General features: G+C 35.4%; 1 protein-coding gene across 1 annotated transcript; it reads right to left on the bottom strand.

Annotated features, from left to right (window-relative positions):
- Positions 1-3,625: 3,625 nt before the first annotated feature.
- LOC121389838 (paired box protein Pax-6-like) lies at positions 3,626-14,624 on the bottom strand. Its single transcript, XM_041521487.1, has 4 exons — positions 14,474-14,624; positions 13,660-13,853; positions 5,362-5,611; positions 3,626-3,813 (listed from the first exon to the last, which is right to left on the bottom strand). Exons 1-4 carry the CDS (start codon positions 14,622-14,624, stop codon positions 3,626-3,628), a joined length of 783 nt encoding a protein of 260 aa, XP_041377421.1.
- Between the last annotated feature and the right edge of the window lie 4,258 nt (positions 14,625-18,882).

The following is an 18,882-nucleotide window of genomic DNA, read 5'->3' as shown; positions in this document are numbered from 1 at the left end:
TTGATCTCATCATAAATTGTTTATAGAAGTGGAGATGTATTGTATGTCATAAAGGGACTATTTTGAGTTGTAGCTATTTTGAAAGGGTTTAGGCAAATAAAATATTGTTATATTATAAAATTACAATTTATTTATATTTTCTAGCTTAGAATATGAATATATCTCTATAACCAATGCATTTTTGGACATATATAGTAATGTGTTGTATGACTCTCAATATCGACTTTTGTCTCAAATAATGTTGTACGTACGCATTTATTATTTCTTCTAGTAGCCAAACGAAAATTGAAATAAGTCGGCCAAAGGTCATTCCAAATGTATTTATCCGTACAATGTTTTATATTTAAAACATGTTAAGATAAGATAGTGTTTTGAAAACAGAGGAAAACACAGAATGTGTGTTTATTTAATTGAGGGAATACACGGCAGTCTTGATGGGTTTGAACACTCAAGTTAGTCGTTTAAGGACCCTGCAGTAAAACTATAATTGTTCCATTTCACAGTAAACCTGAGATAATTGAAATTTAGTAAATAATTGAAATAAGTAAAATTGCAATAGTTCATATTCAGAATAATTGAAACTGGCCTTAAATGTAAAATGGAAACAAAAAGAAATGTTTTGTTTAACGACGCACTGGACACATTTTATTTATGGTTATATGGCGTCAGAGATATGGTTAAGGACCATACAGATATTGAGAGATCAGCCATTTTCCGATCATCATGAAACATATCACTGACGCAATTTGTTTATCGGACCAAATGAGCTTTTGTGAATACTCTCGATTCCGAATACTTTTCTGGAATATGTAATATGAGTAACATTGGTTGTGCCAATATCCATTAATTATTTCAACTGTATTGATGTAGTTTGTTATATGTTCAGCATTGGTGAAATGATAGCTGTGCATCGTGACGATGCGTGAGTGAAGGATATAAATAACTTACATCGTGTTTTTAGCTGTGCATCTCATAATTACTGACTCTCTGATTGTATTTCCATTCCCAGCCAGTACACGACTAGCATATGAAAGGTCGTGGTATGTGCTGCCATGCATTGTGTTTTTATCTGTGCATCACATAAAAACTACTTCTCTGATTGGTTTTACAATCCAAACCAGTGCCCCACAACTAGTATATCAAAAGTCGTGGTATGTGCTGCCATGCATTGTGTTTTTATCTGTGCATCACATAAAAACTACTTCTCTGATTGGTTTTACAATCCAAACCAGTGCCCCACAACTAGTATATCAAAAGTCGTGGTATGTGCTGCCATGCATTGTGTTTTTATCTGTGCATCACATAAAAACTACTTCTCTGATTGGTTTTACAATCCAAACCAGTGCCCCACAACTAGTATATCAAAAGTCGTGGTATGTGTAAAGAGCATTATACAGGATCCATTGCTGATACAATAGTGAAGGTGTAATGCTTACATTTGAAGCAAACATTAATAGTTTTGGGGGGATAACGCTATTATCCAACTCTGAGACGACGCACTCAACACATTTTATTTACGGTTATATGGCGTCAGACATATGGTTAAGGACCACACAGATTTTGAGAGGAAACCCGCTGTCGCCACTACATGGGCTACTCTTCCGATTAGCAGCAAGGGATCTTTTATTTGCGTTCCCACAGGCAGGATAGCACAAACCATGGCAGGATAGCAGGATGTTTGTAGTCCTTAATCATATGTCTGACGCTATATAACCGTAAATAAAATGTGTTAAGTGCGTCGTTAAATAAACCATTTCCTTCATTTTCCCTTTTCCTTCTACAAACAGGACAGTGGTGTATATCACGTTTTGACAAGAACTCATCACATTTTCCCTTTTCCTTCTACAATCAGGACAGTGGTGTATATCACGTTTTGACAAGAACTCATCCAATTTTACATACCGTAAATAGACTGTTGAGGAACAAAAAATTAAATTAAACAGTAAAATCTTTATTTCCAAATATATATATATATATAATACAAACAAATGGTATGTACAATAACAATGTTTACGGCATCTGTACATGACAGACTGGTAGTCAAGAATATATGCACAGGTGCACTCATCTACTCAGCAAATCGGACATGGTGGATTATATTACAATATTGGTCTAATATAGTGTAGATTTGTTTTTACTCCAGTGTAGTATTTGTTACAGAAATGTAACAGGGTATTTGTTGTGTATTTTAATACTGATTAATAAAGAAAACTCCAAATCACTTCAGAATTGCTAATGATCGTGGTATTAAAAAGTTAAATAATACAGATATGTGTGTGTAAATTTTTAAAAAAGACATTACATATTAACGCAGTATTATGGATACGATGTCATATTCAAGATGTTTGTCATATTTACATTGTATAGCAAGTCAAGGACATAAATAAGTGAGGATGACCGTTAAAATTATACTCTCAGTTTTACGAGTTGTTTTAAAACGTATGTAACTAGCGAGGATATATTAGATTACACAATTGTGTATATTCAAAAGCTAGGTTTAAAAGGTTATTGAACATAATATTTTCCAACTATAGCTTTTTATTTGATAGTTAACACAAGTAATCTTGAATCTGCTATGCGCAGATATATGATTTGTTAAATGCAATAGCTGTAATATAAATTTCAGTACTTGGTTAGGCTTTGGCGTCTACATCATTATAATCATGATAGACGATCTTCAAAGTCGTATCATCAATCTTTTTTATCAAATGGATTTTGCTACGTACAGAAATACGATAACTGAATGAGACAACGATAGTATTAATTTCAGTGGTTGTTTTGGCTTTAGCGTCTACGCCATGGACAATCTTCAACAGGCGTATCATAAATCTGTTCTATCAAATGAGTGTGTAAGAGATCACAGTAAGTTTTGTGCGATACCTTCTGGGATTTTTGTTGACACAGACTCTTGACAAACAAACGGTGAAGAAACATTGTCCACAACAACAACAACAACAACAACAACAACAACAGAATAATAACAATGACAACAACAACAGACCAACAACAATAAAAGAACTACAACAAAAAAGAGATACTGAAATGGATTGACTGAAACTATGGACTGAACTGGCATCGGTGACGTAAGGGGTTAAGTTATCAGACTTAAGGCTGGTAGGTACTGGGTTCCCAACCCCGTATCGGCTTCCACCTAGAGTGAGTTTTAACGACTCAATGGGAGAGATGTAAAACCACTACATTGATTTCTCTCACAGTAACTATTATCGCTTTGTCCTGAACAAACATCCGGAGTTGTATGTGTGCTCGTGAATATTTAAAAATACAAAGGGTATTGATAGGATTCGATCCTAATGCACCGAGTTGACAGTGTGCGACCTTAACCGCTCGGCCATCGGCACATCCACAAAAATTAACGTTAATTGGATACTAGGACAAAACTAAAGTTTAAATGAAAACACAAATGTAGAAAGGTAATTAGAAACTTTTGTGGACAATGTTCCCTGCCAGCTGTTTCGACGAAGTGTTTTTAGACCGAGACTGTATAGTTTGACACAGAATTATTGCGACATTAAAATATATTATTGCGAGTTGGTTGTTGTAGTTCCCTTCATAAACTTCTCTTTGAGTAGTACAGTACAGCAGATATACACTGCAATACTCTGAATCAGTCTTTCGCAGAGCCCGATGGCGAGGGACTTCTGTCTGTTTTAACGACATCGGAATCAGTTTGTCGCTCAGTCTTGCTCTGGCGCTCATTGGATAATCTCGAAAGATAATCTCGTGCGTAAGTCTCGTAAATTCTCGGAGATGATTTCTCTGAAGATGGCGCCGGGGGCTTAAGATCCAAGTCAACTGTAAAAAAAAAAAGACAATGAAAGTAAATTAGTGAAGGAAAAAACCCACACCCAACATTTGACTGACGAACAGAAAATTGCTCTACTCCATTGGGAAATTTTATAAATCAAATTTTAGTTGAAATATGTGGCTGTTTAGATTACTGATTGATTTTTTCCTCGCTTAGTTTGCATTCACGAAATTCTTAAAATATTCTATATAATATGACACACATATAAAATTGTTTCAGAAAATCAGAACATACCCCCCCCCCCCTCCCCGAATAATCTATTGTTGGTCTGTTGCTAATTCTAAATAAGCAAAGGCGTTTATAATAATATGCCAACGTTTTTTTTTCTGAATGAAAAAGTGTGTATGTGTGTGTGTGTGCACACATTTCTTACGCTGTCCCCCCAAGCTGAAAAGTGGGTTGGGTGGGGGGGGGGGGGAGACGCGTCTCTCACCGATAGACACCCATTATGTCGAAAATATTTACATACCCTTAATTTATTTTGTTTGTATATATGTTACTTTCCCCGAACAGACAACTGGACTCGGTGAAGATGGTTTAATAGGGTTCTTTATTCCAGAGAATAGGTCAAATATAGTCGTAACAAACCCTTTAGCTGTAGGTTTTAGGGCGGTAACATCATCAAAACCGTCAAAACGTCAATTATCCCAGTAAAGATTTTAGGCAGATCGAGAATGCGTAGCCTGTGCAGACCGTGACAGGTGAAAGAATGTCAGGTGAGTTATATTTCTACTTTTCTAATTCACTTTACTATTTTACTAACATATATAAAGTACAGTTTATAAATTACAAATAAGGTTTAAATAGATAACTACTTCAATTAATATTGACTTTGATAAAGGAATAAACTGAATTAATGTAAGTATTAGAATTTAGGCGTGGCACTTGCGCTATAACGATAGTGGATATTCCTATAGCCAAGCCATAATTAAATAAGTCGTTATTATTGTTTTAGAAATGTATGCGAATAGAGTGTATATGTGTATATTAAATTAGAATAGTATTAGTTTCATTTTACTTGTTTTGATAATGTTACTGCCCTAAAGCCCACAACTAAATATACTGGTATTTCAGTGTCTAGGTAAACCGTATCACTTATGAGGATAATGTTTTGTGCACCTTACTTTTATTTTATTATACTATAATATTATCTATGTGTCCTAGGCACACACATCAGTTGTCTGTCCATGGCACTGGGTTAGTGGTTACTTTGTTAATGGTTAATGAGAAAGAGGTCGGCGTGATGGTCTGGCACCTACCTTTCATTTCATTTCAACTTATTTTCGCGCTTATATCCAATTAAGGTTCAAGGACGCTGTTCTGGCACACACACACACCTCATCTATCTGGCTTGTCTGTCCAGGATAGAGGGTTGGGTGTTAGTGGTTAGTGAGAGATTAGTCGCTGTAGTGGTCTTACACCTATCTATTGAGTCGTTGAAACCTCGCTCTGTGTGGGAACCCAGTACCTACCAGCCTTATGTCCGATGGCTTAACCACAACGCCGAGGCCGGTATGAATATGCAAAGAACTGACCTTTAAATACAGGCTGCGAGTCGTCAGAGGTCAATGTCGGCAGGGGTAGGAAAGGCGGAATGGATAACGAGTATCGAGGCATCCACGGAAACAGAGGAGACCGCATTGCCGGAAATTGAGGCTGAAATAAACTAAACGGATGCGACATGAATGTCGGGACGGAATCGCTGCGCTGTCTCCACACGTCGATCATGCGCACCATAGTCTTTTCCTGCTTCCGCCATTTTGCCCTTCTGTTTTGAAACCACACCTAAAATAATATTTGAAATTATTATGAATATATTTATGTTAGAAAATACAAATATACATATTTTATTTCTAGCCATTAAGAAAAATAAATTCAATAGTAATATATTTATAACATGTATACCGTTATGCAGTATGTTTAATTGAAACATATTGTGTGTTAGTTAAACAGTAGTAAAATGCAGCAACGGCAACAACAACCCAGGGTTTTCCGGATTAAGGCTGTTAGATACCGGGTTCGTATTCCAGTACTAACAAGACACCTTAACGAATGAATGAATGAAGGAAGGAAGGAAGGAAGGGATAAACACATTAATTAATTAATGAACCATCATGACAACTACCAGCACTATACACTACAGGCGCGTATGCAGGAATTTTGGCAAGAGAGGTCTAAACTGTGGCCATTTTAAAGATGTTATCGACCAACAAAGACTTTTTAACGATTATAATTATATATCAAATATATTTTTCTGTATAAAATATTAATGGCTGTATATTAAACGTGTTTATGATCGTTCTAATATTTGTACTAGGTTAAATATAATTTTATTTCCTAAAATATTTTTTTCGTACGTACCAGTTTGGGCTTCTCACAGAACATTTATTACTTCTTTCTTTCTTTCTTTCTTTTCTTTCTTTCATTTCTTCTTTCTCTCTTTCGATAATATTTATTTTTGTTCATATTTGAATTACATAAATATATGACTGTCGTGACGTTGTTGTATGACAAAGAAAGCCAAGTAAGTTATATAACTTGTGCCTAATCCATTTTAAAAAAACGAAACAATAAAATATATTTCAATCAAAGGAACTCATTAGATAATATATAACGGTAAGTGAATGAAAGCACTGGCTATATGGTTAACTGAACTGCCGTCTTTCTATACAGATGATTTTCCTCCAAATTCAAGTTCCTTATTGCGTTAAGTCTAAACACCAGACAAATTCATGAGAGCAACCACGACATTGTCAGAACATCAGTTTCACTCTTGTGTAGAGATACAATGTTGATGACGACAACGACAACGATGATGATGATGATGACCACTGTGCTAGCATATGAACCCTTAAAGATATCACGGAAAAGACTACTAGCAAAACGAAATACTTCGTGGGCGTCTGGGTTACCAATAATTATTTAGCGCCATAGGAGGTGTCATAGGGGTGTGTTTAAACGTACTATTTGGAAGAGTGCCATAGAGAGCACTGAAGTGAATGTAGCCAGAGCTTGTCAGTTTGACCAGATTGTATCACTGGGTTACGTACGTGTATATCAATAGAGATACAGTACTCTGACTCAGGCAAGGACAAATTAATATACACCAAACATTATTTTAATTTCAATGATAATGAAAACTATAATAATTATCATGACGATAAAGAGTAAATATTTATTATATTATAAATTATAATTCAATAATTTGTATCAAATACATTTTTTACGTAGATTCTAATAAATGCACTTTTTGTAATAATGAACTGGAGACTTTACAGCACCTTTATTTATGAATAATTGTGAGTACGACAAATTTAATATACATTGGGAAAAATGGCTCAATATCTTCATTTAAGAATCGGAGAAATAACTTTTTCTTTTTCTTTTTTTTCAACTGACACTTTTAATGTTAAATCATTAATTTTCCCTTTCGACTTGTTTGGAATTGCTAGCGCATTACAAGTGATGTTTGTTTCTTCCCTCTTCCACCCCACCCCCCACAATGTTTTCTTTCTTTCTTCTCCCCCGATCAAAACCAACTAGTATCTGTGAATTTATATATATAAATATTTTTCTTCTTTTTGAAGTTCTGTTTTGTTCTGGATTGTTTTCTTGTATGTAGATAGAGAACATTTATATCAGAAAATACTATAAAACCACCAACATGCAAAGCATCGCATTTAAAGCAAATTTTAATAGAAACTTTATCTATTTTGTTGATTTAAAATAAGTTAAATCACAAATGTTAAATAATTTATTTTATTATATTCAGTATTGTCTGATTAAATAATGGTAACACGTATATTCACTACCAAATTAATCTAGTAAGAACAAAACATAATGTGATGCACTTCACTTTCATTATAGCAGAACACCAGACATATATATTTTTAAATAAACTAAACTATTGTATCAACCGTAATCATGACTGAACATGTATCATCTTTATACAGCAATGATTCGAGGCTTCCCAACCTTGACATTGTCTGCTTAACAAATATAAAAAAAAAAAATGACGATACATACTATTTTATGTGCTTAGTGTTATTTTGATACTGGTGCTTTACTTTGCACAGGTTTTAACACTGTGTTTATTATGAATTTAAACATTAATAGAGTCATTCATTCATAACTTTTAATTTCGAAAACCTGTGTGATGGTGACGGTGATGGTGGAAATTCTGGTGATAGTTATATAATTATTTGCTATATTAATCTAGGCTAGTTTTGTACAGCAAAAGACTAAGATGCGAGAGCGATAGGAATAAATAATAAATAAATAAATAATAACTACTCCCGAGCAGGCCTAAATTGTTTCAGTTCAAGCGCTGGTTTACTGGCATATCCCGGGCAAAGGATGTTATTGGTTGTCGTTATTCCTTTCTCTTGCAAAATGATTATTTCATTTCACTATATTAGGGTTGTCTGCCTATGAAACGGGTTGATAGGTTGTGGATGGTAAGAGCAAAATGCAACTACACCTCTTCAGAACTCCTCGAGACTGGATCGGGGAGACAAACCCAGTACCCACCGGACTTAAAGACTGACGGCTTACCACCATTCTATGATTGGGTTTTTCCCCATCTGGACCAATGCCTCACGTCTGGTATATCAAAGGTTATGGTATGTGATGTCCTGTCTGTGAAAAAGCGCATATAAAAGATCCCTTGCTTGTAATGAAAAACTGTATACGTTAGAGTTATCAAATGTTTGACACACAATAGCCGGTGAAGAATAAAATCAAATTTAATCAATATGCTCTATTGGTGTAGTTAAACAAAATAACCTTTAGCTTTCCTATCCAGTCCCAGTCACTGTATCTATGTCACATAACAGACGAAGATTAAATAATCTGCTTCAGTGTCCTTTCTCGCTTCCTAAGATAAATGATCCAATATCCAGGGTTTATCACATTACAATCTGCTCTTGTAATTCCCACCCCGTTTCACGAGCACCCTTGTTGTCAAACACACAAAGTGCCAAAAGGTCCATTAACATTAAACAGATCAACAATAAGGGACACCGAATTTCTTGCTAATGGCGTTGGGACAACAATATCACCAATGATGCGAACATCTAGAGTGAATTAAAACCGTGAAGTCTGCTGAAAGCCATACAAAGTAAAGAAATATTTGGACTCACGTTTAGTTTTAATTGGCGATCGGTTTCTTTGATGGATTCAGCAGAATTTTTTTTCGAAAGGTTTAGACTATCTTGCTAATCAAGTGCTGGAAATCTAACAGATCCTGTAAACAACTCCTCCACCACCACCACCCGCCACCCGCCTACACGCCACCCTCTCTCCTCTCTATGCTCGTAAGAAGATTAGTTTCACGTCTATTGTTGTTCTATTGACTGATCAAGATTTTCTCCTCAAATAAACAATTGTAGCAATTATAGACTCATTGCAAATCCCCTGGAGCCCGAGCTTCATTCACTGCGGGACTAGCTCCCCGCCGTGATCTCGCTCTTTCTCGCGGCGAGCCTATCAATTTGCGAGGGTCCATCTTTCACGTGGTGCCTAATTACGAGGGATTTAGGAACGATAAGTGGGTATCTAAAATAAAGCGGGATAACCCGCCAATGGTCGGGGTTTATTGTCCGCAAATCTTGTTGATCTCTTAGAAAATCTGTTTTGTTGTGATGTGTTTCCGCTGTGCCGAGTAATCGGGTTTGATTAACACCAAATACGCGGATATTTCAAGGATCAGTGGCTTCGAGGTTTTATGGCCACCCGGTAGGCTATGTGAGTAAACATAGCGAGATGTAAATAATATAATGTTTAATAATCGCGTTCTTATGTCAGACTGAGTTAAGCAGATTTTCACAGAGTTATACAAACCCGATTCAGTCTTCTCCTTAATACGAAAATTATGAAAGTAAACAAGGTTTGAAGTAATCGTGCATTTTTTTCAAGCTATGCCAACGTGATTCAATATTTTTGATAAAAACAAATTGTGAAAATTAAACATGGTTTTAGTAATTGCAATTTTCTCAGCTTTGCAAAGTGGATTAAATATTTTTAATACGAAAGTTATTAAAGTAACAATGGTTTTAATAATCATGATTTTCTAAAACATAGAAGCTGAAAAGTAAACATGGTTTTAATAATCGTTATATTCTGAATTATACAAACTAGATTGAATCTTGTTTTAACATGAAAATTATGAAAAGTAAAATGGTTTCGGTAAACGTGATTTTCCGAGTTATACAAACTGGATTGAGTATTAATCTTTATACAAAAATTATGTAGCGTTAACAAGGTCTTAGTGTACTTGACCAGAATTCTCCGGCTTAGCTAGTTTAAATCATATAAATATCAACACTTTATTATTTGGCAATCCCAGTTTAACATTACAAGAAAGTAATCTCATTTTAAAAGCAGGTTAATATTTCATTGCTGAAAGCAAATGTTTTGACTTTTAAAACCGTCCACCTTCACCAATGTTCTTTCTGTTGCTCTGACTCTACTTTAGATATAAATATTTATATTTAAACAGGCTAAAATATAATATTTACAATTGTATTTTTCTCAGCATTAAACGCAATAATTCTGACAGGAGTTTTAAACATGTTAAATATGATTCGTTTTTGTATAATAGTCTCTACTGTCTATGTTAACCATTTATACATTACTACATTTGTATAATATTGGGAACAATATTTATATACGCTACGCCTGTTGACCAATCCTATATATGTTAACATTAACAGAAAGAAATAGTGTTTAAACTAATTTAACTACACAGCAAAGTAAGATGTTATGTTCTCTGATGGAAGCAGACCTAGATTTACCAACACCTAGTTAGTAGTCGTGATTTTACAGTATTCTTTTTGATATAAAAACTGTGAAACGTCAACAAGGTTTCGGCAATTGTGACTGTTTGAACTATGCAAACTGGATTTCACCGTTCTCTGCTTCATATAAATATTATGAAAAATAAGAAAAACAATTCCAGTAATAGAAATTGGTTTGAATCTGTTTTTAACACAAAATGATTCAACAGTAATCATGGTTTCAGTAATCATGACTTCCCCAGTTAAACAAAGTGGATTTAATATTAATCTTAATACGAACATTATGAAAAGTAAACAAGTATTCTTCTTAAAGGTCAAATTATAAAACGTAAACAGTGTTCTAGTAATCGTGATTTTACGAGTTATAAAGATCTTATACAATCTTCTTCTCCGTACACATATTATAAAATGCAACAAGGCTTTAGTAATTGTCATGTGTTGAACATAACTGAGTCAGAGGTTTCGACAGTATATCCACTTTAGGCGTGCTTGGACAGTTTTCTATTGTAGATGTATTTAATATTTTATGGGTATAAGAAATCAATAGAATAATAGAAAGGAAGCCAACTAAAGAAGTACCTTTTATTCAGACAAGAAATGCTCAAATGATCTAGTGGGTTTTGGGTAGGTTTTTTTTTTACTTTAATACACTTATTTTCATAAAATTATATCACACAATAAATATAGGTCTTGGTGAAAAATAATGTTAAATAATATTATGTGAAAGAACTTCAGATAACTCCCATATTTGTTCCTCTTACCCCAACCAGCCATCGTTTGATTTTTGGAAAATTTAAATTACTATATGGATTATTTGTAAGTGTGATGATGAGCATTTGATTGCACGTGAAGTAGTATTTGTGTTTCTCCATGCCTCGTTATTGTGTTTTTTTCATATTCTTCGGTATAATTTTCTTTCATCTAGTTACCCGTGACTGTTTAAATGTAATGTAAATACACCACTACGTAATATGGTCGTCATGTTTATTGTATCTATATACGAGAGAGATTCCTAACGTAGCAAACTTGTGCCTGATCGTTTTGTTCTTTGTGCAAAAAAGTTATCAATCAATCAATCAATCAACCAAACATCTATTTTAGACCTTCTTTTGTTTTCTTGTAGAACCACAAAGTCATGTATTTTTATTTTAATATAATTTTAGCACTTTTTAATCACCAGTTTGATTAAACATTAGTATAATGTGTCTACCCAGAAATAACTGTTGCCCCGAACAACACTATGATAAGATCTCTTCCAGACTATGATCACACCAGGATATGGAAAACCTTTTTTTCAAAACATATATGTACATACCATCCTAAAATGGCCAAAATAATAATTTTAGTGACAACATTTTTTATTATCAGTTCTTGCTCGGCCCTAGTTTTTTTTTTATAGCCTTTCCCTTATTTTAATAACAACAGGTTATGTCAGTATATAGTATAAATGTTTTCAGGAATGGCTGTCCTCCTGTAGACGAGGCACTAGATAGAGATTCATGGAATCAACCACTATTTTGCGAAATACCCATTCGACTCTGCATTGTGTCGTTCAGATTAATTAATAAATACATGTAGATAGATATATAAATAAATAGGTACCTATACAAGTAGATTAATTAATAATATTTCAAACAGTTTCTTCGTGTTACTATTAATTAATTAATTAATTATTACTTTTATTAAAGTATTTATTTAGTTTAGTTCTTTACTTCATTTATGCCTTTATGTAGTAACTAATGTACTATTTTTTAAATATAGTTGAACAGTTGACACTTAATTACATTTCTCCTGCCAAATATGTCCCCCAACTGCTTAAGACGACAGCAGTTTACATAAATGTGCTCACACTGAGGTGGAAGGTCCTTCCTCAGAATAAATAAGTCAAGTATGTATGGCTGATGCTAGCACGACACTTAGTTATTTCTGCATCACCTCTAAAAAGACTGCCACTCCCAGGATTTGCTTAACAGAATGAATAATGTGTACAACCGCACCGTTCTAATCATCTTGCCAAGTTGAAAAGATATATTGGCTAATTCCATGTTAAAACTCAGTGTAGAGCATACCAGACCTAATATGGGGCAAATCTAAAGCTGAATCTGCTTTTCCATTACCATTTAAGCCCACAAGCATGGCTGAGCATCCAACAAAATGCAATGTCTTTATTGGCAATGGATAAAAAGACACAATTTCGTATCAACATCCCAATTAAGGGATGTTCCGGCTTCACATTATGTAGAGACACGAAAGTGAAAAATAATATATTTGGATGATACAGAATCCTTAATTTCTTCCAGGGCTTTAATGGTAGTTTCAGCAATAAAGATTGATGCCGAATCAGGCAATGTCATGTAAATTAGTCTGTCATATGAAAAAACAACCTGTAGCAGAAGCTACTAAATTCCACCCAGTAATTCGTCTGTTTAAACAGGAATATAAAATGTAATCACAATACCTGTTTTAATTTTCCAGGAAATATTGTTTATATATGAGAGCCTACTTTTTTCGATGCACAAGATGAAACACAATTTTAGGTGGTTTGATATACCAAAGTGCTAAAACAAAATATGACGGAACTTCCAAAGTGTATGTTAAATCAATGTTGGAAACAAATAAAAACTGGTTCATATGAAGACCACTGACAGTGATAATGATAATGGCTAGGCTAATGGTAATAATGCTGCCGCCATTGCTGCTGATAATATCAACACCACACAACTGTTTAAACCACTCACCACCACCAATGACAATCTAATTTTTTTTTACTGAAAACTAAATTTATATTTGTGCTTCTTTTGTCGTTCAGTATATATTGACCCATGTTTTAACAAAATGCACAAAAACAGCAAAAAATAAATATTTCTTTGCTAAATTTTCAAAACTCTTTTCGTTTTCTTTATAGTTCAAAACAATTTGAGATTATTAACAAAAAGCCGCACGCTTTTCTGGAAGACTGGTACTGGGAATAGACTATCTAAAAACTAAATGAAAGGTTTGTTTACCGACACCACTAGAGCTGGGCAATCTACGTACCTGTACCCTGGCCTCTGTGAGTTGGACTTTGTCAGCTATCTGTTCTCTGAGGGTACAGTCGGGGTAGTGGGTGTGCTGGAACACCGTCTCCAGTTCCCGCAGTTGCTCCGCCGTGAACGTCGTCCTGTTGCGACGTTGTTTCTTACTCGACGACGTTTCGTCGTCATCGTCGTTGAAGTCGCTCACAGATTCGTCTGTTAGGGAGAAGAGTGAACAGAAAGTCGGCTAAATGATTTTGGTGTTTTCGTTTTACAAGTTTTTGCTTTGTTTTTGGGGGTTTTCGTTTGTTTGTTTATTTATTTGTATGTTTGTTTGTCTAATTATTTCTTTCTTTATGTATTTGTTTGTTTGTTTGCATGTTTGCTTATTTATTTATTTATTTATTTATTTGTAGTATGTTTGTTTATTTATTTGTTTGCTTGTTTATTTTTATTTGTTCGTTCGTTCGTTCGTTCGTTCGTTCGTTTCTTTCTTTCTTTCTTTCTTTCTTTCTTTCTTTCGTTCTTCCTTCCTTCCTTTGTTTGTTTGTTTGTTTATTTATTTGTGTGTTTGTTTATTTAGTTTTATTACATGAATCTTCTATAGAGATAATAGACAAATGGACAAACAGAAACACCAATCGTCTATTTATCAGTTCCACAAGGGAATCAGTACAAATAAATAAATAAATCAATCAATAAATAAAGTAAAAAGTTAATTTAAAAATGAGCGTGCATGTAATTATGGTGACAACAACAATAACATGTAATGTTTCGTACAAAAATAAAATAAATAATAAAATATGTACGAGGTGAAAAATGTTAATTTTTCTTACCTACAATATTCTTCTGTTGATAAGCATTACCATGATTACGATATGACGTGTCACTGTCATCATCATCATTTTCCACATCCAGTTCCAAATGACTGGAATCACTGTTATTCAAAGTTTTCGATAAATCCACCTCACCATTACCTTTTTTCATTTTGAATCAAAACCTTTATAACCAACGTATGCTCTTCTACCTTAACTCGTTTCGTTTCGTTTTTTTAAATTATTTTTTACAAAAGATGTACTTAAAAATCGTCAAGACCGTATGACTGTTAGGTTATAAATAATTCACGCCAAACGTTTGTGAACATGTTGTATCTTCTGAAAGATATATATTCTCACATCGATCTAGCACGGAACGACCCTGACGATTCTTTAACTACATTCATTATAATACCTTCAAATCGTTTAACTAATCCGTTCTAATTTGATTGGGAATAACAAATCGCGTTCAACGAAAATCAGAGTTAACAAGCCCAGATTAGCACGGATTTCGACACGGGAAGTCGATACCAACAACCAATCATTTATCAGCACAGATCAAGAACCAACCAATCAGATTGCAGCATCAGCGGAAGGATACGCAGGAAGAGAATCATTGGTCGAAAAGTTAGTAAACAATTTTTGAATCGAGTTGTAGCCCTTGATCTCTCCTATCGTCGTTGGAGAAATGCTGAGATTGTTTGCGGAGAATATGTTACTCAGTTGGTGTTTGGATAATTAGAGGTTTAACTGTCAGATATCTTGAACACATGTCTTTATTCTGCTTGTGCTGGGAGGGGATTGTTTGTTGGTGACAAAGCTCACGCGGCGAGGGGTCTTTTCAGACCATCTGTACCAACCAGGAGATTAAGAAAAACCTCTCTCTACTCTCTCTCTACGTTTAAGAAGATTTACGACGTTGTGTTCTGGACATACCAGAATATTAACTACGTCTATGGCCGTTACATAATTAAATCTATCTTATTCACAGTGGTGGAAACTTACTTAACATTCGTCTTCCTCTCGGCACCACATGGTCGCTTCATTCACCCGAATTGTCATTGAATAGATTGTTAACGATGTTCTGGCTGACTAAATGTCTTATGTAAAAAGATACAGACTGAAGCACCTTGATGGTCCAGTGGTTAGACTATCGGCGTTAGGTAGTGTGTTCTACATAGTCGTATCGTTTATGAGGATTGTCATTGTAGAGATTGTTAAAGATGTTCTGGGTGACTAAATGTCTTATGTGAAAATATACGGAAAGAAGTATACTTTGAGGATCCAGTGGTTAGACTATCGGGGATAGGTAGTGTGTTCTACACAGTCGTATGCTTTATGATCAGTGACATTGTAGAGATTGTTAAAGATGTTCTGGGTGACTAAATGTCTTATGTAAAAATATACGGAAAGATATACTTTGATGGTCCAGTGGTTAAACTATCGGGGCTAGGTAGTGAGTCTCCCCACCCACAGTACACAGTCGCATGATTTATGAAGTGTCATTGTAGTGATTGTTAAAGATGTTCTGGGTGTCTAAATTTATAAAGATACACACTGAAGTACTTTAATTGTCCAGTTGTTAGACTATCGATGTTAGGTACATAGTTGCATGTTTTACCAGGACTGTCATTGTACAGATTGTTAGAGGATTTTCTGGCTGACTAAATCTTATATTAAAAGATACAGACTGAAGTACTTTGATGGTCCAATGATTAGACTATCGGGGTTAGGTAGTGTGTTCTACATAGTCGTATGATTTATCAGGATTGTCATTGTAGAGATTGTTAACGACGTTCTGGGTGACTAAATATCTTATGTAATAAGATACAGAAAGAAGTACTTTGAGGATCCAGTGGTTAGACTATTGGGGTTAGGTGGTGAGTTTGCCCCCCCCCCCCCCCCCCTCGAGTACACAGTCGCATGATTGTATGAGGATTGCTATTGTAGTGATTGTTAAACATTTTCTGGGTGACTAAATTTAAAATAATACAGACTAAAGTACACGTACCTTGATGGTCCACTGGTTATACTATTAGGATTAGGAACATAGTCGCATGTTTTACCAAGATTGCCATTGCAGTGATTGATAAGGTTGTTCTGGATAACCAAATGTCTTATGTAAAAAGATACAGACAGAAGTACGTTAATAGTCCAGTAGTTAGACTATCAGGATTAAGGTTGGAAGGTAGTGTGTTCGCCTTCCAGTTCGCTCCCATCCTGTTTTAACCTTTGCTTGGAGAACCACTTATGTGGAACCATTCTCGTATTGGGTTTTCCCCGTCCCATCCAGTGATCAACATCTGGTATATCAAAGGCCGTGGTATATCAAAGGCCGTGGTATGCGCTTTTATTTCTGTGGGAAAATGTTTGTAAAAGATCCCTAGCTGCTAGTAGTTTTCTTTGAATACCAAGTGTCAAGTTCAAGTTCTTTACTGCGTTACGTTTTACAACTTATCAGCAATATAACAATGGAAACATTAATATAGACAATACAAAAAAGAAAAAAGAAATGTTTTATTTAACGACGCACTCAACACATTTTATTTACGGTTATATGGCGTCAAACATATAGTTATAGACAACACAGATAATGAGAGAGGAAACCCCCTGTCGCCACTTCATGGGCTACTCTTTTCGATTAGCAGCAAGGGATCTTTTATATGCACCATCCCACAGACAGAGTAGTACATACCACGGCCTTTTTTAATATACCAGTCGTGGTGCACTGGCTGGAACGAGAAATAGCCCAATGGGCCCACCGACGGGGATCGACCCCAGACCGACCGCGCATTGAGCGAGCGCTGTACCACTGGGCTACGTCCCGCTCCTGTAGACAATAGTGCGGAACAATGGTGTAGAGAGACGTACAGGTTCAACTTGTGTATTGCTTTAAGTTCTACAACTTATAAACTTTATAATAAACACATGCAGCCAACAGCCAATAGCAGGCTACATGTATATTTAAATACAGTAGCCAACGGTCGGATAGCAGGCTACATGTATATATAAATACAGCAGCCAACGGTCGGATAGCAGGTTACATGTATATATAAATACAGCAGCCAACGGTCGGATAGCAGGCTACATGTATATATAAATACAGCAGCCAACGGTCGGATAGCAGGCTACATGTATATTTAAATACAGCAGCCAACGGTCCGATAGCAGGCTACATGTATATATAAATACAGCAGCCAACGGTCGGATAGCTGGCTACATGTATATTTAAATACAGCAGCCAACGGTCGGATAGCAGGCTACATGTATATTTAAATACAGCAGCCAACGGTCGGATAGCAGGCTACATGTATATTTAAATACAGCAGCCAACGGTCGGATAGTCGGATAGCAGGCTACATGTATATATAAATACAGCAGCCAACAGTCGGATAGCAGGCTACATGTATATATAAATACAGCAGCCAACTGTCGGATAGCAGGCTACATGTATATATAAATACAGCAGCCAACAGTCGGATAGCAGGCTACATGTATATATAAATACAGCAGCCAACAGTCGGATAGCAGGCTACATGTATATATAAATACAGCAGCCAACTGTCGGATAGCAGGCTACATGTATATATAAATACAGCAGCCAACAGTCGGATAGCAGGCTACATGTATATATAAATACAGTAGCCAACAGTCGGATAGCAGGCTACATGTATATATAAATACAGTAGCCAACAGTCGGATAGCAGGCTACATGTATATATAAATACAGCAGCCGATTATTATGAATCAACGTGCCCTACTCGTGTACTTTTTGTCAGAATTACCAAATGTTTGACATCCAGTAACCGATTATTAATAAATCAATATGCTCTAGTGGTGTCGTTAAACAAAACAAATCATGATACGAAAAATTCCTTGATCGTGAACAGGGCGGGACGTAGCCCAGTGGTAAAGCTCTCGCCTGATGCGCAGTCTGTCTAGAATACATCCCCGTCGGTGGGCTCATTGGGCTATTTCTCGTTCCACCCAGTACACCACAACTGGATTATCAAGTCCGTGGTATGTGCTATCCTGTCTGTGGGATGGTGCATATAAAAGATCCCTTGCCACTTATAGGAAACTGTAGCGGTTTTCCTCTCTAAGATCGTCAAAATTACCAAATGTTTGACACTCAATAGCCGATGATTAAGAAATCAATGTGCTCTAGTGTTGTCGTTAAACAAAACAAACCTAACTAAAATTGCCAGTTTTTGCAATGCGAACCTGGTGTATTGTTCGACCATTCAAAAACTTTAAAATTCAGCCTGTTAAAATTAAGTTTGAGTTTTCTGTACCAATGTCTTATTATAGCTACCGATTGTCTTACACCCACTGGTGTCCATCCCACATCTCCAGCAACTGCAGCGTTTGGAGCAGCTCACGTTTCATTTTATTTCAACTTATTTTCGTGCTTATATCCAATCAAGATT

This window comes from Gigantopelta aegis, chromosome 15 (assembly GCF_016097555.1).
Source record: "Gigantopelta aegis isolate Gae_Host chromosome 15, Gae_host_genome, whole genome shotgun sequence".
Lineage (NCBI taxonomy): Eukaryota > Metazoa > Mollusca > Gastropoda > Neomphalida > Peltospiridae > Gigantopelta > Gigantopelta aegis.
Note: the sequence above shows the minus strand (reverse complement) of the source record. Positions and strands in the feature narration are given on the sequence as shown.